General features: G+C 52.6%; 3 protein-coding genes across 4 annotated transcripts in view; all 3 read right to left on the bottom strand.

Annotated features, from left to right (window-relative positions):
• The window catches only part of CLPTM1 (CLPTM1 regulator of GABA type A receptor forward trafficking), a 28,604-nt gene extending 15,248 nt beyond the window's left edge, over positions 1-13,356 (bottom strand). Inside the window, exons 1-3 of one of the 2 annotated variants that reach the window (XM_027079804.1) lie at positions 13,180-13,356; positions 7,243-7,355; positions 346-469 (exon numbers count right to left, since the gene is read on the bottom strand). In XM_027079804.1, coding sequence (XP_026935605.1) covers positions 346-469; positions 7,243-7,355; positions 13,180-13,341 — 399 coding nt within the window. In that variant the 5' untranslated portion in view covers positions 13,342-13,356. Of the gene's footprint in view, positions 1-345; positions 470-7,242; positions 7,356-12,927; positions 13,041-13,179 lie in introns of those variants that run through there. The other variant, XM_027079805.1, reaches the window with a different exon arrangement.
• Positions 13,357-17,366: 4,010 nt separating this feature from the next.
• APOC2 (apolipoprotein C2) lies at positions 17,367-18,857 on the bottom strand. The gene is made up of 4 exons (XM_027079264.1): positions 18,771-18,857; positions 18,263-18,338; positions 17,933-18,092; positions 17,367-17,614 (listed from the first exon to the last, which is right to left on the bottom strand). Exons 2-4 carry the CDS (start codon positions 18,315-18,317, stop codon positions 17,524-17,526), a joined length of 306 nt encoding a protein of 101 aa, XP_026935065.1. The 5' UTR covers positions 18,318-18,338; positions 18,771-18,857; the 3' UTR covers positions 17,367-17,523.
• A 542-nt stretch (positions 18,858-19,399) lies between these two features.
• APOC4 (apolipoprotein C4) lies at positions 19,400-21,169 on the bottom strand. The gene is made up of 3 exons (XM_027079263.1): positions 21,064-21,169; positions 19,837-19,978; positions 19,400-19,604 (listed from the first exon to the last, which is right to left on the bottom strand). Exons 1-3 carry the CDS (start codon positions 21,137-21,139, stop codon positions 19,439-19,441), a joined length of 384 nt encoding a protein of 127 aa, XP_026935064.1. The 5' UTR covers positions 21,140-21,169; the 3' UTR covers positions 19,400-19,438.
• Between the last annotated feature and the right edge of the window lie 3,817 nt (positions 21,170-24,986).

The raw sequence follows: 24,986 nt of genomic DNA, 5'->3' as shown, positions 1-24,986 counted from the left end.
TGCTGGCCAGAATTCCACGAAATCAGGCATCCCAGAGCTGCAGAGAACCGCAAAGGTGGGAGAAGCCGAGATTACTGAGGTTAGAACACCTGTTGCAGGTGCTCCCGAACAAAGTCCTTCTACGCAGAAAGACCACCACCACAAACCCAAAAGAGTTACTTGCTCCTTGTGTCACCTGAGTGACTCAGATTTCATGGGCTGAAGATGCACCTGGAGTCTCTCAATCCTTGACCCGTTCACAGACCTGACAGTGACCAGGGGTCGCGTCTGCCCCAGCAGCCCATGCCACTCCCCGACACCTTCCCCGCCTCCTCTCCCGGGTCTGGCCTCCCAGCCAGTGGTTACCATTAAAGTGTCTTTGGGGAACAGGTTGCGGCTGGCGACGCGTGGGGCTCCTCCGGGGCCTGCCTGGTCCTGAGGGGCCGGCCCGCGGCGGAACCAGCTGCTGATGGCCCAGATGATGAAGATCCTGAGGAGGCAAGCAGGGCAGGCGGTGAGTCTCCATGCCTTTTCTTTCCAACGTGGATCTGCTTGACCTTCGGACTCAGCACCTGCTGCGGCCTGACCCGGGGGCTGATCGAGTAGGGAGGGTCCCTGAGAAGGCAGTTGTAGGGCTGCTGAGAAGACAAGATGCCCCCAAAGGCCATGCCCGGGGATAGACCCCAGATGCCTGGCACTGACTCCCTGGAGTCTGGCGGCCACAGGGCTGCAGGGGCTTCGACCCTCGAAACTTCCGAACTAGGAAACCTAACGTCCCAGTCCCCTGGAATCCCAAAGTGTGAGAAACCTAGAACCTGGAATCCCAGCATTTTAGAGACACAGACATCAGGCAGAGCAACATTTCAGAACTTCAAATCAACTGAAAACTGCAGAAGCAAACAGTAAGTAATGGGTGAGTCCCTATTTTTAGTAACACTGCGCTAGGTTATTCAGACCAACTTTCCTGTTGGAAACAACTTGGAAAAGCTTGATAAAAATTAATATACGAAGAATATACTAACACCAGTTTTACATTTACAATTATATATCTCGATATAGCAACATATTCTATATGTTCTTCTATTTTTTTATATATTTTAATCAAGCTTATATATATATATGTAAACATATATTCGTTTTTTAATTAATTAATTATTTTATTTAATTTATTTATTTTTGGCTGGGTTGGGTCTTCGTTGCTCTGCGTGGGCTTTCTCTAGTTGCAGCAAGCGGGGCCACTCTTCATTGCAGTGTGGGGTTTCTCATTGTGGTGGCTTCTCTTGTTGCCTAGCACGGGTTCTAGGTACCCGGGCTTCAGTAGTTGTGGCGCACGGGCTTAGCTGCTCCACGGCATGTGGGATCTTCCCAGACCAGGGCTCGAACCCCTGCACCGGCAGGTGGATCTTTAACCACTGCGCCACCAGGGAAGTCCTTCTTCACTTCTTTGGTTCCCATCTTCCTTTCAGTTTTTGCCTGGTAAGTCTGCAGTCTTGTCCATTCTTCAATGCTTTTAAGAGTAGATGTTTACAGGGCTTCCCTGGTGGCGCAGTGGTTGGGAGTCCGCCTGCCGATGCGGGGGACACGGGTTCGTGCCCCGGACTGGGGGGATCCCACATGCCGCAGAGCGGCTGGGCCCGTGAGCCATGGCCGCTGAGCCTGTGCGTCCAGAGCCTGTGCTCCGTGGCAGGAGGGGCCACAGCAGCGAGACGCCCGTGTACCACAAAAAAAAAAAAAAAAAAAAGAATCCACCTGCTAATGCAGGGGACACGGATTCGATCCCTGGTCCGGGAAGATCCCACATGCCGCGGAGCAACTAAGCCCGTGCGCCACAACTACTGAGCCTGTACTCTACAGCCCGCGAGCCACAACTACTAAGCCCTCGTGCCACAACTACTGAAGCCCATGTGTCTAGAGCCCATGCTCTGCAACAAGAGAAGCCACCACAACGAGAAGCCTGCGCACCACAACGAAGAGTAGCCCCTGTTCGCTGCAACTAGAGAAAGCCCGCACGCAGCAACAAAGACCCAACGCAACCCAAAAAGTAAATTAATAAATTTGAAAAAAAAAAAAGTAAACAGCAATGTGATTCAGTTATATATACACATATTTTTATATATATATATAATTGATAATATATGATATAATGAGTATATATATTCTTTTCCAGATTATTTTCAATTCTATGTTATTACAAGATATTGAATATAGTTTCCTGTGCTATACAGTAAGTCCTTGTTGTTTTTCCTTTTTTTTGGAAGCTTCTTTTGGTGTTTGAGGACATCTGCTAGGTGTTTTGATGGGTGAACAAAAACGCCAGCCCAGGGCCCACACAGGGTAACCAGAGACCTACTCTATGAGAAGCTAAGACTCCACAGGGCTCGCCGCCAAGGTCACGGGGAAGCAGGTGTGCCCTAGCCCTCCTCAGAGTCGCACGCCAGGTGGGCACAGCCAGAGCCTTGAACCTGGTACCAAGGAGACCCCGAATGACAGTGCTCCAGGCAGCCAGCAGAGGCAAAGCAAGTCCTCTCTGTAGGAAAACAGGTTCATCCTAGGCCTGGAATGATTCCTATAAATAATTTTCCAAGTATGATGATCAACACCCAGCCACAGATTAAGCCAGGCGCACAAGGAAACAAGACACTATGAGTGAGAAGCAGCAGAAACCAAAACCAATCTACCTAATGGCACTGTGGTAACCTAAATGGGAGGGAAATCCAAAGGGGAGGGGATAGCTGTACGTGTACGGCTGATTCATTCTGGTGTGCAGTGGAAGCTAACACAACATTGTAAACAACCATTTTCCAATAAAAATTAAAAAAAAGACAGAAAAGAAAAGAACCCAAAATTTGAGATGCTCAGAAGCACTGGAGGTTTCAGAATGTTATAAAACCCTCAAAATGTATATTGAGAGAGCGCTTCAGAAGTATCCACTCTGAACAACATGATAGAAAGAAATCAAAATAGAAACAAAATGACAGTTAAAACAAATATACTCAGAGTCATTTTCTCAATTTACAAAACTGAATAGACATAATACACAGTCTTTGTGTTGTAAATGAAGTAGAGATATTTACAGGATACACTGTTTAAAGAGAAAAGCAAGATGAAGGAAAGTGTACAGAGTAGCCATCCATTTTTGTGTAATATACTATGTGAAAACGAAAACAAAAACCTGGGCTGGGGGAAAGAGAAGTGGGAGTTAGTGTTGAATGGGGACAGTTTCAGTTGAGGAAGATGAAAAAGTTCTGGAGATGGATGGCAGTGATGGCTGCACAATAACGTGGATGTACTTAATGCCACAGAATTATACACTTAACAATGGTTAAAAGGGTAGATTTTGTTATACGTATTTTGCCACAATAAAAAAAAAAAAAAACCCCAACAATTTGTAATGCACCTTTACGTCAACATAAAAGTAGAGAAAGGTATAAAATACACATCAGACTTTAAAATGGATTCCCTTGGTTTGGGGGAATAGGGAAGGCCTAGGGGTAAGCAAAAAAACCCCAAATGCCTCAAAACGCAATACTGCCTTAAAAAAAACTCTGCACAATGAAAACAACATGCACGTGAATCAACATGGGAAAGGACCGCCACCAATAGAGGAATGATGAATAATGGTTACCTTCAGGTGATTTTTGATTTTCTTCTTTATGCTTTTCTTTTTGAATATTTTTTAATGAACAAAATAAAAGCCCCACAATGAAACTGTAGCAGACTGCTAGTTGTTTCCCAATATTCATCTTTCCCTTTTCCCTCAGAAAGAAGACTCCTAAATTTTAACTGGACCCCTTGGCTACCTGGAATAAAGACTACAAAATCCAGCCTTACAGCCAGGTGTGGACACATGGTGAAGTTCTGGCCAATAAAATGTAAAAACATTGTGTTTACTGGACTTTGGGGAAGTGTCGTCAATAGAAAGAGCATCCCTCCTTTATTTCTTCTTCCCTCCTGGAATGTGGACGTGATGGTCTTATCCTCAGCAGCCATATTAGGCCATGAGGATAAAGGGCAAAACCTAGCAATGGTGGAACAAAGAGCAGGAAGCAATCTGGGATGCAGAAGCCCGCAGAATCCTGGTCTGCCTAGGCCCAGGATAGTACATGAGAGACAGGGAAATGTCTATCGTGTTAATTCGGGTCTCTCAGATACATGCAGCTCTATAATTATTAGATGAGACAAGTACTTATTGATTGCAGGTGTGAAAAGCAATACAGTTGACCCTTGAACAACAAAGGTTTGAAGTGCGTGGGACCACTTATACGAATCTTTTTCAACAGTAAATACTACAGTACTACACGATCCATGGATGGTTGAATCCGTGGATGTGGAAACACAGATATGGAGGAATCGCTAGTACAGAGGGCCAACTGTAAGTGATACGTGGATACACAGGGTCGGCACCCCCCATCCCCATGTTGTTCAAGGATCAACTGTATAGCAGAGAGGTTAAGTGCTCAGCCTCTAAGTTGCAATATCTGGATCTGAGGCCCAGCTCTCCTACTTCCCGACTGGGTGACCTTAGGCAAGACTCTTAACCTCTCTAGGCCTCCATTTCCTCAACAGTTAAAATAGGGATAACAGGGCTTCCCTGGTGCCACAGTGGTTAAGAATCCGCCTGTCAATGCAGGGGACACAGGTTCAAGCCCTGGTCCGGGAAGATCCCACATGCCGCGGAGCAACTAAGCCCGTGTGCCATAACTACTGAGCCCGCACTCTAGAGCCCGTGAGCCACAACTACTGAGCCCATGTGCCACAACTACTGAAGCCCGTGCGCCTGGAGCCTGCACTCCGCAACAAGAGAAGCCACTGCCATGAGAAGCCCACGCACCACAACGAAGAGTAGTGCCTGCTCGCTGCAACTAAAGAAAGCCACGCACAGCAACAAAGAACCAAAGCAGCCAAAAATAAATGAAAAAAAAAAAAGGGATAACAACACTTCTTACCTCGTAGGCTTGTCTACAAGCATTAAATGCATTGATATGTACACACACACGATATAATACATCATCTAGAATGGAGCCTGGTACATACAGTAAGTGTTTTAGAAGTGTTAGCTATTATTGTTATTTTCATCATAGGAAAAAGGCATACCAAAAACTTCAGAATGGAAAAACACTACAAGAGAATTCTAGCGTGAGTGGGCGCCTCCCTGCTGAGCCCCAAACCACGCCAAAGGGCAGCATCAGGCGCAGGGACTTGCCTCTGCCTGGACAAGCCATGGAGCCCTGGGGTCCGGGGTCTCAGGGGCCATGGCCCAGCTGAGCTATCTGCTGCCTCCCACCACCCCAGGAGGTCCCTGATGCGCACGGCTGGGGAAGGTCTGGAACTGGCCATTCCTGGGGACCCCTCCATTTCCAAGGGAGGCTCCCATTTTAGTAAATATGCCAAGGGAGAGTGTGCGAGCAAGGACACCCACAGGCAGCTGTGCCCCGGCTTAGCGTGTGGCCTGCAGGGGGCCCACGCACTCTGGGCTCCTGGGTCTCAAGGAGCAGACTGGACTGGACTTTCTGTAGGATTCCAGATCCCCAGTTCCCTGAAGAACATCTGCTCACCATGGGCCCTCCATCCCCGCATCCCAGACCAGGAAGCCCTGCCCTAGGACACCAGGGCTGGCCCTCACCTAATGCTCATATCCTCCCTCCCACCCCAAGCAGGCATTCTACATTCACGGGGAAATTTTAAGTGTATGAAAAGACATACGACAACTCTCCCTCCCACCCCGCCCTCCACTCCAGGTAACCACTGGTATAGTTGGAGGAAGTGCTGAAAACCACGGGCTCTACCCTCTACTCTCAAAACAGGCCATTCTCACGCCATCTGCTTGATGCTTCAGAGAGCTCACAGGCCCCTGAAAACAAACCCTGAATCCCATCTAAGAGCTCCAGATGGAGACGGTCTTCCAGCACCCACCGGGGCTGATTCTTGGTGGCGCCTGGCCCTAAGGAAGGAAATGAGCCTGCACTGTGGCTGTATTCAAAACGTCTATCTGAAGGAAGCTCCCTTATGTACTGATGTGGAAAGATTTCTAACATATAGTGTTAATGAAAAAAAAGATCAAGGTGTAGAACTGTGTAAAATAGGCTACCTCTCATGTAAAAATGAAGGGAAAGATAAAAGTAATCTTTATTCCTAGCTGCTTGAAGCATGAAAAGAAGAAACTGATATATAAGAAAATCCTAAGTCCTTATTGGACACGGAGGCAGGGGGAGGGGAGGGAGTGGCACGGTGAAGAGAAAGGAGGGGCTCCACGGATGAAGAAACCCAGTCCCAGATAGATCCCCCTGCGCCCTCCCAGCAGCTCCCCAGGGCCTCACTCAGAGGCCAGGCTTCCAGAAGGCAGGCCCTGTGCTCCCGGTACCTGGGAACGGTCACACGCATCCGCGTGTAAAAGGATCTGCACCAGCCACTCTCAAAGGCACAGCCTGTATGACTTCACTTACAGGAGGGACCCAGAGCAGTCAAATTCACAGAAATGGAAGGGAGAATGGCGGTGGCCAGGGGCCGGGGGTAGGAGGGAGAATCGAGGAGTTAGTGTGTAACGGGTACAGAGTTTCAGTTTGGGGAAGATGAAGAAGTTCTGGAGATAGGTGGTCTGATGGTTGCACAACAATGTCAGTATACTTAATGCCACTGAGTGGTGCACTTAAAGATAGTTAAAATGCTAAATTTTATGTAATGCAGATGTTGTGGCTGAATTGTGTCCCGCCCCGCTCCAAATTCATGTGTTGCACTTCTAACCCCCAGTATCTCAGTGACTGCATGTGCAGATAGGGCCTTTAAAGAGGTGACTAAGGCTAAGTGAGGTCATTACTTAGGGTGGGCCCTAATCCAGTCTGACTGCTGCCCATATAGGAAGGGGCGATTAGGACACAGACAACACAGAAGAAAGACCATGTGAAGACAGGAAGACGGCCAGCTACAAGCCAAGGAGAGAGGCCTCAGAGGAAACCAGACATCCTGACACTTAATCTCAGACTTCCAGCCCCCAGAATTATGAGAAGGTAAACAGGTCCCCAGCGGTGCAGTGATGACGGGCATCCTCAGCGATTCTTGCCTCTTTTTAAAAAAAATTTGTTTGTTTGGCTGTGCCACAGGGCTTGCGGGATCTTAGTTCCCCGACTAGGGATCGAACCCGTGCCCCCTGCAGTTGAAGCACGGAGTCCTAACCACTGGACTGCCAGAGAATTCCCTCCCTTCCTCTTTATGCTTTTCTTACTTGAACTTTTTTCAATGAACAGAACCAAAGCTACATCTGCTCACCTGAACAGCACGCCTTTGATGACCTGCCAGGCATTGGGTGCTGGCTGGGGTGGTGGGTTCTGGGGCTGGGTCTCCGCCGGCGGGTCCCTCCCGATGCTGCCGTTGCTCGTCACCTGCAGGGACAGAGGCCAGGGTGAGGAGGGAGGATGCATCCTGAGGCGCCAAGGCTGTTGTAGGCACCACCATGTGCCGAGGCCCAGTAAGGGCTGATCACAGGGAGGGCGCCTGGCCCATCCTGGGGGTCAGGGAGGGGTCCTGGAGGAGGAGACAGCAGAGCTGAGCCCTAAATCATAACCAGTTGGCTGGTGCAGAGGAGGCAATGAGGGAAGCAGCAGCTGCAGACAACAAGGTGAGAGAGACAGTCTGCCTCCGAGGATGGGCCAGTGCACCCTGGGGCTGGAGCCCAGGATGCAAGGAGATGGCTACTGGGGACAACATAGAAGGGGCTAGGCGGCAGGTGTCAGATTCTGCAAGGCTTGGGTTTATCTGAAAGGTCCTTCCGTGGGCAAACAATTCTTGACGCCTCCTCTGTGGCCAGCCCTGTGGGGGGCCCATCCCTCCAGGGGCTCTGGATCTAGCAGGTGAGACAGACACAGAAAAACACAATCAGACTGTGAGCCACACAGAGGTGTGTGAGATGTACACAGCACAGACCACCCCGTGAGGCCAGAACCAGGAACACTGCCATTTGGCAGCCGAGCAAACGGGGGCTCAGGGAGCCTAAGCCAACTTGTCTGGGTCACTCAGGAAGGATGATGGCAGCACGATGACAGGAGTGTGGGCAGGCCAGGGAGTCAGGCAGGACTTCCCAAAGAAACAATCTTCATTCAGAAACAGAAGCTCAGAAGTGACAACTCCCGCCAGTTGTCCCCTCACCCTCCAGCTTTTAAGAGACAGGACCAGGGCTTCCCTGGTGGCGCAGTGGTTGAGAGTCCACCTGCCGATGCAGGAGACACGGGTTCGTGCCCTGGTCCGGGAAGATCCCACATGCCGCAGAGCGGCTGGACCCGTGAGCCATGGCCGCTGAGCCTGCACGTCTGGAGCCTGTGCTCCACAACGGGAGAGGCCACAACGGGGAGAGGCCGGCGTACTGCCAAAAAAAAAAAAAAGAGAGACAGGACCCAGGACTGTCATGATGGCTGTTAGGTGGGAGCACTGCCCAGCCCAGGGCTGGCAGAGAGCAGGGGCTCAATAAACACCCAGGGAATCAACAAATGCTCTCTGAAGGGCTTGCCCTGAACACTCAGGCCACCAATCCACCCATTCCTGGGCCTCCCCAGTCCCCCGACTCCTGCCTCAAGCCCGCTCCTCTGCAACGTCTTCTGTCGGCTTCAAATGCCCCCAAGAGTAGGGACAGAGGCTCCCAAAGCCAGATGAGGCTGCCACGAAGCTGAGGCCAGCATCTGTTAAAGGCGTCACTTGTCACTTCCTGTCCCCTTCACCAGCAAGAGCTCTTCCCTTTCATCTCCCAAGTGCAGAAGAGCACTGTGGTAAAAGGTGGGGCTCTGGGGTCTGACAGACCTGGGCTGTGGACCGGTCCCGCGGCCCCTGGCTGTGAGAGCTTGGGTGTGTCACTTCCCTCTCTGGCTCTTCAGCTCTCTGACCCAAGGGCCAGGCTGTGATCATACCCGTACATTTAGGGTAGAACAGATTTCTTCTGTGTGTCGATAAAAGTAACTCCTGAGTACCTACGTGCGCCAGGCCCGTGATGGGCAGCAGGGTCAGTGGAAGCCACACAGCTCTGGGGTCTCTGCCCTCCCAGAGCTCAGGGTCTAGAGGGAAAGGTGCCGGCAGAACGGTAAACAGGATAATTAACAAAGGTAAACAGGAAAGTGTTCCAGGGGAAACAGGCAGAGGGGGTGACCGGGTGGTTAGGGAGGCCTCCCGAGGAGCTGTCTTTGACATTTGGGTGAAGGGTGTCTAAGGGAGAGAAGAGGTGTGGGCAAAGGTCTGGCTGAGGGGCGGGCGAGGTCGAATAGGCATAGGGCCCCCTTGTTCAGGGCTGGCCTCGCTCATGGGAGCACTGGGTGGGGGGGGCAAGCAAGGGTTTGCAGCAGGTCTGAGCTGATTCTGGATCAAGAAAAGGAAGCTTGAGGCCGGGCGAGGATTTGAACCCACGTCTGGCTGGCTCCCAGGTCTGTTCTCTTACCTGCAATGGTGGACAAGCTGGCTGGAAACCCTCCCAGGGAAATGCAAAGGAAAGCCAAATGCAAAGGTGCCACTTCACTAGGATGCCCGTAATCAAAAAGATGGACAATCACAAGTGCTGGCGAGGACGTGGAGAAACTGAAAGAGCTGTACACTGCTGGCGGGAGAAATGAAGCTGCTGCTTTGAAAAATACGCAGCTACTTAAAAAGCTAAATGTGCCCCTGCCATCCGAACCAGCAATCCCACTCCGAGGTCTCTGCCTCCGAGAAACGAGAACTCTGCGTCCACACAAAAGCGTACACGCAAATGTTCACAGCAGAGCTACTTGTAAAGCCAGAAACAACCAAAAGTCTTGCGATGAGTGACCGGTGATGGATCTGCACGACGGAATACTACTGAGCAATGAAAAGGGACACTGCTGGGGGCAGAGAAAGTGCAAAAGGGAACAAGGGAGTGTTTTGCAGGGATGGGAGTGTTCTCAGACCACACGGTGGTGGTGACTGTACTGCACAACTGCATAAATGTGCTGAAAGCCACTGAACTCCACACTGACAACAGGTGAATGTTACGGCATCTAAATTACACTTCAATAAAAAGGTAACTCTCCTGTGGCTTCCCTCAGAGTACAGGTAAAGTTGTCACCATGGCCTCTGAGGCCGGGCATGATCCTCTGTGCCCATCTGCTCTCACCCCTCTCCCCTCAGTCACCAGTTCCAGCCACATCAGCCTCCCTGCTGCTCCCTCATCACACCTGTTCCACCTCAGGGCCTTTGCACTGGCTGCTCTCTTTACCTGAAAGGCTTTCCCCCACCATATGTGTGACTCCCTCCCTCATCTCCTTTAGGTCTTTGTTCAAATGTCACCTCCTCAGAAAGCCCTTCCCAGACCACTGTATTTAAATGGCAACCTCCTACCCACCCCTCTCTTCCTATGCTCCTCCCCACCTTTAGTTCTGCCCATGGCACTTAGCACCATCCGAACCGCTGTATACTTTTCTTATTTACCTTGTTCACTGTTCCTGTCCCCAACCCCACCCCACACCCCACTCCCAGCCCTCAACAAATACATGGGCTCCAAGAGGGCAGGGCCTCTGTTTTGTTCATAGCCATAGCATCAGCATGGGGACTAGCATGTAGTGGGGACCCAACCACGTTAGCTGAAGCAATGATTACCAGAGCTGTGGGCCTGGTGTCTGAGTCCCTGCCTGAAGGAGGAGCAGGCTGGCTGGGGCAGGAGATTGCTGAGGGTCTGCGCATGAGCCAGGAGAGGGCAGCGGTGGCTGCGGACACTGCAGTGACTAAGAAGCAGTTCCTGCTCTTGCACCCATGAGCCCACTCTCACACACAATCCCCAGAACACCCACTAAGGGGCCCAGGAAGCAGCTGAGGCCATGAGACTGGGCCGGGGCTGGGAGGAAGTCAGGGCATCCTCCCTGACTGCCTGGATCCACCATGGGAATTCCACCTCAGCCCAGCCTCTGCCTCAAGACCCATTCATTCCACTAACGCTGAGGGCTTGCTCTGTGCCTGGTCCTGAGCTGGGAAGCGCTGGTGACCAAGACAGTTCCTGCTCTACCCTCCAGGGGCTCCCAGTCCACTGGAGGAGACAGACAGTGACAACCCAGAGTGGGCAGGGCTGGGACAGAGGAGCCCAGGGACTGTCGGAGCCCTGACCCAGTCTGAGAGGGTCAGAGAGGCTTCCTAGGGGAGAGAACACCTGAGATGCACAGGACTAATAAGGATCAGGCAAGTAAAGAGAAACATGTGCAAAGGCTACGCGGTGCAGAGAGAGCGCAAGGCACACTCCTGGAAATAAAAGAGCTTCACGGTGGCTGACGCTCCTCTCGTCCAGTGACTCAAGCAGGGAAAATTCTGCCCCCCAGGGGACATTTAGCAACATCTGGAGACATTTTTAGTTGTCACAGCTGGGGAAGGAGATGTGTGTGCTACTGATATCTAGCACGGCCAGCGGTGCTGCTAACATCCTACAATGCACAAGGCGGCCCCCTACCACGAAGAATTATCCACCCCCAAATGGCAATAGTGCTGAGGCTGAGAAATCCTAGCCCAGTCTGAGGAAAAAGGGCAGATCATGCAAAGCCTTGATCTGCCAAAGAATTTGTACTTAATCCTGAAAGCAAAGGAGTAAGCCTTGAAAGATTTTCAGCAGAAGTGGGACAAGAGGAGATCTTGTGGGGGAGGGGTCCTCTGTAAGCTCAGGGCAATCGGGGCACCCTGAGCCCTAGTCTCTCCGATCACCCCCCACCCAATAATCAACAGAAACGCAGAGGGGGAAAAGACCTTCTTTCAGCGAGACTGGGAAGCCCCTAAAGATTGAGACGGACATTTCCTAGGGCTGCCCCCAGGGCCAGGCCCTGGCTGAAGATGCTGAAAAGATCCAGACCAGGGATGCTGGCTCTGTCACACAAATCTCACACTAGTGTCCTCCCCAGGTGATATTATTTGCTCCTCCTCTGGGCTCCCTCAGTTTCTGACACAGACTTTTTGTCACCATCCTTGTCATCCAGGATTATAATTCTTTGTTTACACACCAGTCTTCTCTCTCACTCCACTGATGAAGGGACATGGCTGGAGCTATCTTCATGGCCCATCACAGGGCTGGCCCTCCTATCCAATCCCTCCATTTACCACTGGAGAAATGAAGGGGGAAAGGAACTTTCCAAGGTCACAGAGTGTCAGCTTCAGTTTCGTTTTCCCCTCCCAACCTGCACTCTTCTCCCCTGTGCTGCCTCCCACGTGTCAGTGACATCCCAGTGGGTGGGTCGACAGCACCTCCCTGTCACTCCATCGATTCCCTAAGCGTCTGAAGGGTGGCTGCCTGAACTAGTATGTTCTGCAGCCTCAGTTTAGTTCAAGTGGCAATGGGTCAGAAGTCATCAGTACCAGGACTTATTCCGGCACAGGACTAGTTTATGCTGAAAATAAACCCATCTCAGTCCCGACCACCTTGCTTCAGCAATGGCTGGTAAGTTCTACAGGGAATGGATCCCAGAGCTAACCTGGGTGACCTTCTGTAGGCGCCTCTGTCTGTTCCTTGGATTCCTAACTATAAAATGGGTCTGTCAGCCTCCACAGCGCGTGCCCTTATCCACGATGATTACCTGACTTCCCCAGAGTTAGAAAACTCCCAATCAATCAATCATTGCCCACACCTAGAGCACCCCGTGAACGTCAGCCCATTCTAGGAACTGTCCTGCAGCCTGGAATCACGGAGTCGAGAACCCAGGGCGCTTGGGTACAAGTCTGCGCCCCTCCGCGCCACTGTGTCCTCAGCTCGAGCAACGAGCCTGGTGGCCGCCCGGCGCGAGCATGCAGGGGAGCCGGCGCGCAACAGGGCCCCGCTCCCTACACTGTCCAGCCTCCCGGGCTGCCCGGCCCCACCTGGGCCCGGTATTCAAGGTCCCTATGGGCAAGGAGCCCCCAGTGCACAGGATTCTGTGAAAAGAGGCAGGACACGCCCCGTGGGAGGCCCCCCGGGTGGGGAAAAGCCCCTCAGGCCCCTCTCGGCCTCCGTACCTGACCGGAGCTGCCTCCCCCGGCCGCCACTACGGCGCTGCCGGCCCCGTCCGCCTCCTGCGCGGCCGCCATCTTCCCGCTCCGGGTCCCCGCCCCCGCCGCCAGCCCCGCCCCGTCCCTGACGCTCCAGCGCGATCGCGCGAGATTTCACGCGTTCCCCGACCTGCCGGCCACCGTAACCCGCAAGAGCGCCTCAGCCACGCCTCTCAGGAGCCACTAAAGTCTATGAAAAGACCAAGCAGGCCACCGTACTCTCCGTCGCGTCGCAGCCTGTTTGTTTTCGCGTAGTAGACACACTGCATGCCCCGAACTCCCAGGGCTTTCTTGGCCAACATGTACGCTTCCCACAGCCTGCGTTCTTTCTGCCCCCACGAATAACCCGCTTCTTCCAGTTATACGAGCCTCCTGGGTCATCCTGTCCACTTTGCCCCGCCTATTCTTTAAGTCCCAAGTTCTTGAGCTTTCCCGGCCACCGTAACTCTTAGAGACGCTCCACTTGAACCACGCCCCTCCTGCGTTAAAGGAACCTTCCTGGCCTCCGCACCCAAGACTCGGAGGGCAGGATCTTTGGTCGGTGGCTTCGCTTTCAGACCCCTCTTCGTAACACAGCCCTTTCCTCCGACAAGTCTCCCTAGGTTATAGTTCTGTGCATTTAGTTACTACTTCAGTGTTCTCACGCCACCACACTTCCAAATCGGACCTTGTCAGCCCCTCCCTAAGCTTTCGGGCCGCCTAGTTTAATGCGCATGCGCGTTCCCTTAGCGGCCCGCTTTCTAGTAAACCTCGCGGCTATAGCCTCGGCTTCAAGGGCTCTAAGAACTCCGTACTTTTTCATTAGCTATCTTCCTACAGCTCCGGGCTTGGACACGTGTTGAAAGACCCTTGGCCCGGAGAAGGAATTATGGAGGCCCAGAGAGGACAGAAGACTCAGCGGCTTTTAAACCTTCACCAATGAATTGGGTGGAAGTCTGACCTGGGTTCAGACCCTGGTTGTGCTGCTGACCGACTAAATGATCCCGGACAAGTGACCTATCTCTTTGGGCTTCATTTTCTTCCTCTTTTATAAGCTAGGCATTATAATGGTACCCGCTATTCCTCTCCGCCTTTGCCCCGTCGGGTTATTGGGAAGACCCAGTGAAATCAAGAATATAAAACACCTGGCCCGGGTTCTCCGTGTGGGGCTAAGTGATCAGTATCACGCACTGTTATTATGAACTTTACATATTATATGAAAAGGAGAGCAGGCTTTGCATAGAGATATTTTAATTATTTATTTATCATTTTACTGTCTATTGATAATCCTCCACTTTCCTCGCGGTCTCAGCTCAATAGTATTATCCCTCCTCCCTGGCCCCCAGACTGGGCGGGGCACCGCCTCCCAGTCCTCCTAGATCCCTGGACTCCCCACCCCCTCCCTGCCCACTTTGTGTCATCACTGACAGAGATGGGTGTGTCTCCAGCACTGTCCCAGGGCATGATTGCCGAGTGAAAGGATGAAACTTTGAGTGGGGAAGATGAATGAATTACCTCTGTGAACCAACACAAGGACAAGAAGAAACCTTGGAGAACTTCTTGGGACTACCCTGGTGGCGCAGTGGTTAAGAATCCGCCTACGAATGCAGGGGACACAGGTTCAAGCCCTGGTCCAGGAAAATCCCAAGTGCTGCGGAGCAACTAAGCCCGCGTGCCGCAACTACTGAGCCTGTGCTCTAGAACCCGCGAACTCCATACTCCTGAAGCCCGCGCACCTAGAGCTGGTGCTCTGCAGCAAGAGAAGCCACCGCAGTGAGAAGCCCACCCACCCCAACGAAGAAAGCCCTCGCACAGCAACGAAGACCCAACGCAGCCAAATTAATTAATTAGTTAATTAATTAATTTTTTTTAAAAGAAAACTTGCCCGGTCCCCTTCTCTTACAGACAACAATGACAGTAATAACGATTCTGTGAAATTGTAGACCCAGTCTTCAAGTCTAGGGATGAAATGAACGTACTGATGAAGTCCCCCAGAAGATGGGCAGATTGAGATTTTTGTGGGCTTCTTTTTTAAAAGTACAAAATTACACGTACACATATAAATAGAGAACCACAGAAAGCCCAGGCAGGTGAGGGGCTTTGAAGCTCATCTTCTCCGGTTTCATTGTTATCCCATCTCTGCTCTCAGCTCTAGGTCCCCTAACGTCCTGTCTCATATACCGCAGAGTCCTGATCTGTTGGAACACTAGAGGCTCTTAGCTAGACTGTGACCTCAGGTGGGGCCCTTGTAAAGCCCTCCCCCATGTCTGCTGAGTGACCAAGTAAATTCTTCCGTTCCTACTAACTGTTAAGTGAATCACAGGCCAGACCCACACTGCGCTCCACTAGGGGACGCCCAACACCAACCAGAGGCTGGGATTTCAGGTTCTAAGGGGGCTGGGGACCTGAACTTCTGGGTCCTGAGGAGAATGGATTGGAGGTCCTGAGTTCTGGGGGAGGAGGAGTCTTGGGGCCTGGACTCCTGGGGTCCTGAAGGGAGTGGGACTGGGGTTGGGAGCCTGAGAAAGGAAGGCGGAGTCTGGGAGGTACAGCAGGATTGGTTGGAAGCAGAACTGGCCTGGGCAGTGGTTTGGTTTGGCTTGAGTCTGTGGGAAACAAGTGGACAGAGCAGGGATTGTTCCTCCAGGGTTCCCCCCTCCCCATCACCCATTGGGCTTGGCAGCCTCAGCTCTTCCCAGGCCCTGGGGACTTGGGGGCATTTCTCACAACCCTTCCCCAAGGCCCCTGTTTTCTGCTAGATTCACAGCTGCCCAGCCCCAGAACCTGGGAAAACTGCCCCAAGAGTACTGAAAAGGCTGGCTGGAAGTTTATGCCAAGTCTGTTAGGAGAATAGAGGCCCCGCATCCTCAGAGGCCAATAGCCCCGCCCATAGGACTTGGCGGCCCAGGACCACTCTCTACTCCCTCCAGATGCAGGAGTCCAGGCTCTTAGCCCATCTAACCATGTGCCCCAGCACTGTCCTCTCTCAGACTGCAGGGCCTCTGCTCTTATTTGCACCCTGTGCTTTTGGCCTGTAATCCCCCACTGCCCAGATACCCTCTTCCATCTGCTCAGACCTGGGAGCCAAGTGAGTACTCCCCTCCCCCTCCTTGCCATCAACAGTAGTCCTTACCACACTGCATTGTGACGCATGCCCTGTGACCAGCCCAGCTGGGTCCTCTAGAGGGCTCTCCCCGTGCCCCAACCCAAGGTGGCCGCCCCCAGACCTTGAACTCACTTCCTCTCCTTTTCTTCATGGCCCGCATTGCTGTCTCAAGTTATCTTATCCATGGGTCCTCTTGTTCATCCTCTGCCTTCCACCCCCTCAGCCTCTCTATGTGTGGCTCAGGATGGATCAGAGCTCCTGGCCCTGAGTAGGAGCTCAGGAAGTGTTATTACTATTGCTAATAAGAAGAGAACAGCTAAAAAGCATACCACAAAACGGTAATCAATAAAACCATGTGATGGACTTCCCTGGTGACGCAGTGGTTGGGAATCCGCCCACCAATGCAGGGGACACGGGTTCAAGCCCTGGTCCAGGAAGATCCCACATGCTGCGGAGCAGCTAAGCCCGTGCGCCACAGCTGCTGAGCCTGCGCTCTAGAGCCCACGAGCCACAACTACTGAAGCCCGCACACCTAGAGCCTGTGCTCCGCAGTGAAGAGTAGCCCCTGCTCACCACAACTAGAGAAAGCCCACGCACAACGAAGACCCAACGCGGGCAAAAATAAATTAAAACAAACAAAAAACGTGTGAAACTGGGTCAGGACCCAATCAGTACGTTTTTGCGGGGGCCACGTGAGGGCAGGTCTTTTCCCTGCTGTGTCTCCAGCACCTGGTTGTGTCTCAATAAATACACGTGGGACAAATGTATAGGAACTGGCACAGAGCACAGCGTTTACAGTTCTGTCCTCTCGGGTCTCAGCCAACCTGGGCGCTGCCTTGCCACGCTCAGCAATGACTCATGGGCACCGCTCTCCCCTCTGCCACAGGGCCACTGGACACCTCACTGCGATGGCACATTCAAAGTGTCAGCCCAGGACCCGGACATGGCCAGAGTCCACTGCAGATTAGCTATATCCATTTATCATTTTATAAATGAGAAAGCCGGGAGTTCCCTGGTGGTCCAGTGGTTAAGACTCTGTGCTTCCACTTCAGGGGGCATGGGTTCGATCCCTGGTCAGGGAATAACCACGCATGCCACATAGTGTGGCCAAAAAAAAAAAAAAAGAAGAGAAAGCCAGACCTTGGTGAAAGGCAGTCTCCAATTATTGTTGTTATGATTATTCATTATTATTATTCACCTCTTTATTCCCATTGACCAGGTTAGGGCGATATACATAGAATAGACACTCAATAAATGTTGGCTGGACAGCATCAGATCCTCCATCTTGACCTTGAGGTCTCAGAAAAGCAACCATATCCAGAAGAATAAACTTGGCTTTTTTTTTTTTTTTATTATTGATAAGAAGTCAGGCTAGAGTTGGGAGCAGGACGCTGAGAGTTGCTAGGAAGTGGGATGGGGTATAGATCAGGGGACCCAAGGGGTTGCTGGGTCTCCCCCCGAGATTGGGGGCCCAGCTGTTAATGTTCTCCCTTCAGCAGAGAAATGACCTGGTCAGTAAAAATCCCTGCATAGGTGGTCACAGCTGCCGTGCTTTTGCTGTATATGTCCCTGGGGAGAAAGGACAGAAGGGCTGAGGAGGAGGGGCTGGGGGCTGGGACTCCTGGGTCTGAGGGAGGAGGGGCTGGGGCCCAGAATCATGTGTCCTGTGGGAAAACGTGGCTAGAACCCAAACTCCTGGATCCCTAAGTAGGACAGGGCTGGCATCTCAGAATCCCAGGTTCTACTGGGACTAGGGGCTGGGAGCCGAGATCTCTGGGCCTTGAGATACCAGGTCCAGGTTTGAACCTGGACTCCTGAGTCTGAGGGAGAAGGGGCTGGGGGCTGGGAGTCCCTGTTCCTGGGGTGGGGGTGGGAGGCGGGTGATACCTGATTTTCTCATCCATGGCGGGCAAGTATGTCTTCTTGTACAGGTTGTGGGCAGCTGCCTTGGCTCGATCCCAGTAACCTAAGAGTGATTCCTGCACCTTGGTGAGCACGGCAGGGCTGGCAGTCTCTTCCTGCTGGGGCACAGGGTCGCCCTGGACCTCTGCAGGAGGAGAGTGAGTTAGGGGAGCTGAGGGGCCTGCAGCAGCGGGAGAATGAGGCAGGGAAGGAGAGGAATGGGCAGGGGCAGGGCCAGACAAGAATTGGGCTGGGAAGATGCTTGGGGCTTATCCCTCCCCTCATAACCCCTCCTCTCCTACTGACCACACTCACCGAATCCCAACACCAGGAGGATGAGAAACAGAGCCAGGAAGTATCGGGTGCCCATGGTGTCAGGAGACCTGGAATGCTGAGGAGGGTGTGGGACAGGGCCACAGGAGATGTCTAATCCTAGGGTCCCCTGCGCTCAGGGATACCAGCCTGGAACCCCCTCTCCCCCTCCCCCCCACCTGAGTCAAACCCCTAATGGCTTGACTTGGTTGGCTTGGGCCTCACTTCCTAACATTCTCTGATGCTACTCCCGATGGCTGATTGTAACATCTTAATTTTTTTTTTTTTTTTTTTGGCAGCCCTGTGCTCTTGCAGGATCTTAGTTCCCCGACCAGGAATTGAAATGCGGCCGCAGAAGTGAAAGCCCCGAGTCCTCACCGCTGGACTGGCAGGGAATACTCTAAATTCCATGATTCTATCACTGGAATCTAATATCTTGACTCTCGCAGTTTCTGCTCTAACAATCTTGGCCACCTCCTGCAGTCCCCCACCCGCCATGTCCCTCTCTTACCGGATTCTGGCAGGCTGTCCTCACCAGCTCCAATCAGGCAGAGAAAGGCTTTATAGCGCTGGAGGTCCACCCCTTCACAGCCACCACCCCGACCTCAACGCCTAGGCCAAAGTCCTGGCCAACAGAACTGCTTGTGGGGGGTGGGGGGGAGGCTGCGGGCAGAGAGGGCAGTGACATCCCTGAGGTCAAGCCACAGGAAGCCTCCACTCTGAACATTCACCGCTGAGAGAGACAGGCCGGGTGGGGAGTGTGGAGGTGATGGGGGCTCTGGGTGCCCGCCAGGCATGAGGCCTGGGGTCTCCATCCCGTGCGAGGTGAACGCAGAGCGCTGAAGGAGGGGCCGCTGGGGGGGGCTTGTTAACCCTGCCTGGTCTCCAGCCTTCACCCTCCACCCCAAACTGAGAAGCCTGAAGTCTTCCGCGCCGCCCACAAGCCTGCAGTGGTGGGTCTCAGCACTGGGGGAGCAGGGTCATTCCCCCCCCACCGGCCCCCACTCCTTCCCCCGCCCCCACTGTCGCTCCCCTGCCACGTGTGTCACTTCGTGTTGTCACTTCCTCTACTCCTTAACCTCCGGGGGGCAGATGGGGTGGGGTTATCTCTGGCAGCATCCGGGAGGGACTGGGACAGGGACAGAGGAGAACTTCTTTATTGCAGAGGCTGTGAACACTTTAATCCCAGTAGCTGTCCCTGCAGAGCAGCTGGGGACACAGGTTGTAGGCCTTGTTCAGGAGGCTGTCCTTGGAGCTGTGGAGCCAGGCCTGGGTGTGGGAACCCAGGTCCCCCAGGTGGTCATCATAGAAGGTCTGCACAAAGCCCTGGAAGGCCCTGGGGCCCCTGTGGACATCACAGTGGAGAGTCCAGCTACCCCCCGAGACTTCTGCCCCATTGACCCCTTCCTCCCTCTGACCCAGGAGTCCCTGCTCTCACCTCTTACCCTCTACCCCTCTGGGACCCAGGGGTCACAGCCCTGCCCCCGCCCTGTCCTGCTCCCTGGGAACCCATGAGTTCCGGCCCTGCCCCTCCTCCCTCAGACTCAGGCCCCCAGCCCCGTTCTGTGCACACGCACCAGAACCACTGCCAGCTCTCTCTTGTCCTGGTCACGAGCGACTCCATCCACTCCTTCATCTTGCCCGGAACCAGGCTCCAGGAACTACTGGCCGGCTCTGGCGGGGGGCTCGAGGTTCCCCCAGGCCCTTCTTGCTGACATGCTAGATGGGATCAGAGGGCAACTTGGGACGGCTGGGACCCCAGAACTCTTCCATCTCCTTTTCCCTCCATGCTCACCGTCACCGTGGCTCCTGCCGGTCCTCTCATCGCCTTCTATGTCCCTCTTGCCCCTCGCCCCCCTTCAGCCAGCGGTCATCTCCTTTCACTATCTGTGCCCGGGAGCCCCGTCACCCCTGCGTCTGCCTGGGGTTTCCTCCCTCAGTCTGTAACGCCGCCTCTCTGCCCCCTGCCCCGCTCCTGATGCCTCCCTCACTTCCTGATCTTGCCGCCCCCTCCGTTCTCCTGTGACTCCCGCACGTTTTGAACAACCTCCGCAGGCAGTGAAGGATGTCCCCGGGGATGGAGGTTGGCAAGGCCATATGTCAGGCTGGTGGGCCAGGGGTTCTGCCAGGAATCACACACACCTGTCTGTCCAGCACCCATGCACCTGGGCAAAGCCTCACCTACAGAGACCAGCCATCACACGGGTACACGGGTACACATGTGTACAGAGGCACCCGTGTGACCTGTGGTGTGCCCTTGGTCAATGACTTAACCTCTTCAAGACTCAGGTTCCTCTTCTGTAGAATGGGATAATGACAGGTCCTGGCTTATAGGGTTATTGTGAGAGTTAGGGGTTAACATGTAGAAGGCACTTGCACCGGTTTCCTGCACATCGGATGCACTGCATATATATATATATATATATATACACACAATTTAAATACATGTGCAGAACGCAGACATACTCACACACCAGTACACATAGACACCCTTCCACATGCCCAGACTGTCAAATCTTTTGCATAAATACCCCCTAAAGACACACATGTGCGCACAAGCACACAAATGCATGTTCACAGACTTAACATGTTTACCATGACTGCATACCCATCTGCTGACACACGCACAAATGCATATCCACGATCACTGTCATCTGTACCAACCCCGTGTACACTGTTCACTCATGGCCGCCCGTGACACACACTCCCAGACACACACGCACATCTGCACGCCTCACAGCCGGTCACACTCACACCCCATGCTGCATCAGGGTCCCCACACCTGCCCACCCACTCCTCCTCACCCACGACACAGGCCAGGACCAGGACGCAGAAGCAGAGGGAGGACAGGGCCCGGGACCTGCATCCAGGGAACAACATTTCTGGGGGCCTCTGTCCCTCTGTCCTTCTGTGCTCAGCTCTCTGAGCTGGGGGAGGGGGAGGCTGCGCTGAGCAGAGCCCTCCCCTGGCCGCCTCCCCACGCCCCTTGGCAAGGACTTCAGATAGAGAGGGGCCCAGGTGACGGTGATGATCCGAGGCCATGCCCGCCCCTGCTGGCCTTCTTCCTTTCTCCTTCCTATCCTCCCACCACCCTAAACTGACAGGGGAAGATTAGCCTCCTGTGCTGAACTGGGTTCAAATTCTGGCTCCACCTCGTGTGACAGCCCCTCTTTTGGGCCTCAGTTCCCTCCTCCGTAAAATGGGCTCACAGTCCATACTTTAGGACGTTAATTAAATGACGTGAGAACAAGGGAAATTCTTTTTTTTTTTTTTTGGCTGCGTGGGGTCTTCGTTGCTGACGCAGGCTTTCTCTAGTTGCGGCGAGCGGGGGCTACTCTTTGTTGTGGTTCGCGGGCTTCTCATTGCGGTCGCTTCTCTTGTTGCGGAGCACGGACTCTAGGTGCGCAGGCTTCAGTAGTTGTAGCACGCGGGCTCAGTAGTTGTGGCACACGGGTTTCGTTGTTCCGCAGCATGTGGGATCTTCCCAGACCAGGGATCGAACCCGTGTCCCCTGCATTGGCAGGCGGATTCTTAACCACTGCGCCACCAGGGAAGTCCTCAAGGGAATTTCTTAATGTGGAGTCTGGCAACACAAGTGCTCACAGATCAGACCTGTTTATTATTATTTCTTTTGTCTCGGAGATCCGTTGGCCACTGGACTACAGGGCCAGACACACCTTCACTGCGTGACCAGGGCAAATACATTCACTTCTCTGGGCTCAGTGTTTTCATCTGTAAAATGGGGATGGTAGTAAGTGCCTGCCTCCCAGAGTCCACATGAAGGCTGGGTGAGGCCCTGTGAGGGAGAGATTAGTGAGAGGTTGTCAACATCAGGCTTGGGCCAAACACCAGCCAGAAAGAAAATGAGCCTTTTTCTCCCAGAGGACCCAGCCATGAGCCGGGGTGCACAGTTTAGCCAGGGAACCATGGGCTGGATTCCTTGCTCTAAGGTTGCCAGATAAAATACAGGACGCCCTGTGATATTTGAATGTCAGATAAATAACGAATCTTTTTAAATTAATTGATTTATTTTTAAAAATTGGGGGGGGGCATGCACAGCATGCGGCATCTTATTTCCCCAACCAGGGATTGAACCTGTGCCCCCTGCAGTGGAAGCACATAGTCCTAACCATTGGACCGCCAGGGAAGTCCCATGAATCTTTTTTTAGTGTAAGTATGTCCCATGCAATATTTGGGAATTATACTCTTATTTATTTGTTGTGTATCTGAAATTCAAATCTAACTAGGCATTCTATATATTTTTTCAATATTTATTTATTTATTTTTGGCTGCCTTGGGTTTTAGTTGCGGCCCGCGGGATCTTTCATGGCGGCACGCGGGCTTTTAGTTGCCCTGCAGCACGTGGGATCTTAGTTCCCCGACCAGGGATCGAACCCTCATCCTCTGCATCGGAAGGCGGATTCTTAACCACTAGACTACCAGGGAAGTCCCACGTCCCATATTTTTATGTGGTGAATCTGACAACCCCACTTTGGCCACAACCTGGATGATTGTACAGGACAAATCCAGAGGCTTCCAGAAGAATGCTGTCCATTCCAATGGCCCCAGCGTGGGCTCTAGCACACAGTAGTTGCTCAACGAATGCTCCCTGGAGTTCCTCACTGACACTAATCAGCAAAATAAAATCTCCTGGAGTTTCTGTTTGGGATGCTGAAAACATTCTGGAAATGGATAGTGGTGATGGTTGCACAAGATTGTGAATGTAGTCAATGCCACTGAACCGTACACCTAAAAGTGGTTAAAATGGTAAACTTGATGTTATGTATTTTACCATAATAACAAAAGAAAAAGGAAACACCCACTTTGCATGGTGTTAGGAGAAGCAGCATGGTGTTGGGTTCACAGTCCGGCTCCACCTCCTTCCTGCTGTGTGACCTGGTGTATGTTGCTTAACGTCTCTGGGCCTGTTTCTCCGTCCAGGAACCAGAGTCACGTTCCTACACAGGAGAGTAAAGCAGGTCGTTTACCTAAAGTGCTTCGAGCAACAAGAGACGTGCAGCAGAGCCGTGCTGCCAACGCCAGCCGCTATTCATTAAGCTTGTGTTTCCCGCGCGCTCACTACGCAGCAGATGCCACCGCAAGGCTTCAGCGCATGAATTCACTGAATTAACGTCAGACCTTATGAAGTGGGCATCTTTTTCATTCCCATTTTACATATAAGGAAACTGAGGCTGTGGGGGGTGGGGCTCCCCAGCCACCAAGTGGTGAATCTGAACCCAGCCCTTTCATACTTCGCTAGCCGTTTCTGGCTAGCTAAGCCAGAAACGACCTCTGCCCTCACCTCCCCACCCCGATTCTAGAGGGCAAGAAAGAGGTTGAAGCAGGGCCAGGGTTGGGTGGGCCCGGGGGAGGGGGGAAAAGGCCTCTGACCCTGCCCTGGCTCCAAGGTCAGCATGAGCTGTTTGCTGCTTGCAGTGTTTGCCCATCTGTTATCCAGGGCAGGAATGGGCTGAAGGTCGTTCGGGGTGGACCTCAGAGGCAGCTCAAAAACAACAGCAGTTGGGAGGTGGGGGCAGAGAGGTCACAAGGAGGGACTGGGGGCTGGGAGCGGTGGGCCTTGAGACCCCAGCACGTGTGTCTGGGGACAGGTAGCATCTCTGAGCCTGCACCTCTGTGTCCACAAGATCGTCAGTCCCACCACCAGACTCCCGAATCACTCTCTCCACGCCAGGGTCCCTGCTTCAGTCTGGACCCCATCCCCTCTCCCCTGAATCCCTGCAGCCACCTCCCTTCCAGCATCCCTCACCACTCACCTCCCTGGCTGCTCTGGGTTGTGGCAGGGAAGTCGGGGGGGTGGGGGTGGAAGAGAGGTTGCTCTGTCCCCTCATTGATCTCTTCTTTCTGCCTTTGTCTGGAAGATCTCCATTCATTTTTTAAAAATTGAGATATTCAAAAAAACCCAAAAAACAACAACAAAAAATTGAGATGTTCACATACCATAATTGTCACCCTTTGAAGGTGTACAATTCAATGATTGTTGGTATATTTGCAAAGTTTGCAACCATCACCACTACCTAATTCCAGAACATTTCATCACCCCAAGAGGGAACCCCACACCCTTTAACCCTCACTCCCACCCGCTTCTCCCCAAGGCAAGGCAACCACTAATCAGCTTTCTGTCTCTATAGATTACCCAGTTCTGGACATTACATATGAATAGAGTCATATAACATGTGGTCTTGAGGCTTCCCTGGTGGCGCAGTGGTTAAGAATCCACCTGCCAATGCAGGGGACACCATAAGGATTTGACTTACATACATCATGAAATGATTATCACAAGTTTATTAAACATCCATCATTTCGTATAGATACAAAATTAAAGAAATACAAAAAAAATTTTTGTGATGAGCACTCTTAGGATTTACTCTCATAATAACTTTCATATAACACACAGCAGTTTTTTTTAATTTTAAAAACTCCCAAGGTGATTCCTTTTTTTAAATAATATTAATTAATTAATTAATTAATTTATGGCTGCGTTGGGTCTCGGTTGCTGCGTGCAGGCTTTCTCTAGTTGCAGCGATGGGGGGCTACTCTTCATTGTGGTGTGTGGGCTTCTCACTGCAGTGGCTTCTCTTGTTGCAGAGCACGGGCTCTAGAGCACAGGCTCAGTAGTTGTGCCGCATGGGCTTAGTTGCTCCGCGGCATGTGGGATCTTCCCGGACCGGGGCACGAACCCGTGTCCCCTGCATCGGCAGGCGGACTC

This window comes from Aethalodelphis obliquidens, unplaced genomic scaffold (genome assembly GCF_003676395.1).
Source record: "Aethalodelphis obliquidens isolate GAN/ISIS:26980383/991018 unplaced genomic scaffold, ASM367639v1 scaffold43, whole genome shotgun sequence".
NCBI classification, from domain to species: Eukaryota; Metazoa; Chordata; class Mammalia; order Artiodactyla; family Delphinidae; genus Aethalodelphis; species Aethalodelphis obliquidens.
The sequence above is the reverse complement of the archived record's forward strand: the minus strand, read 5'-3'. Positions and strand labels throughout refer to the sequence as shown.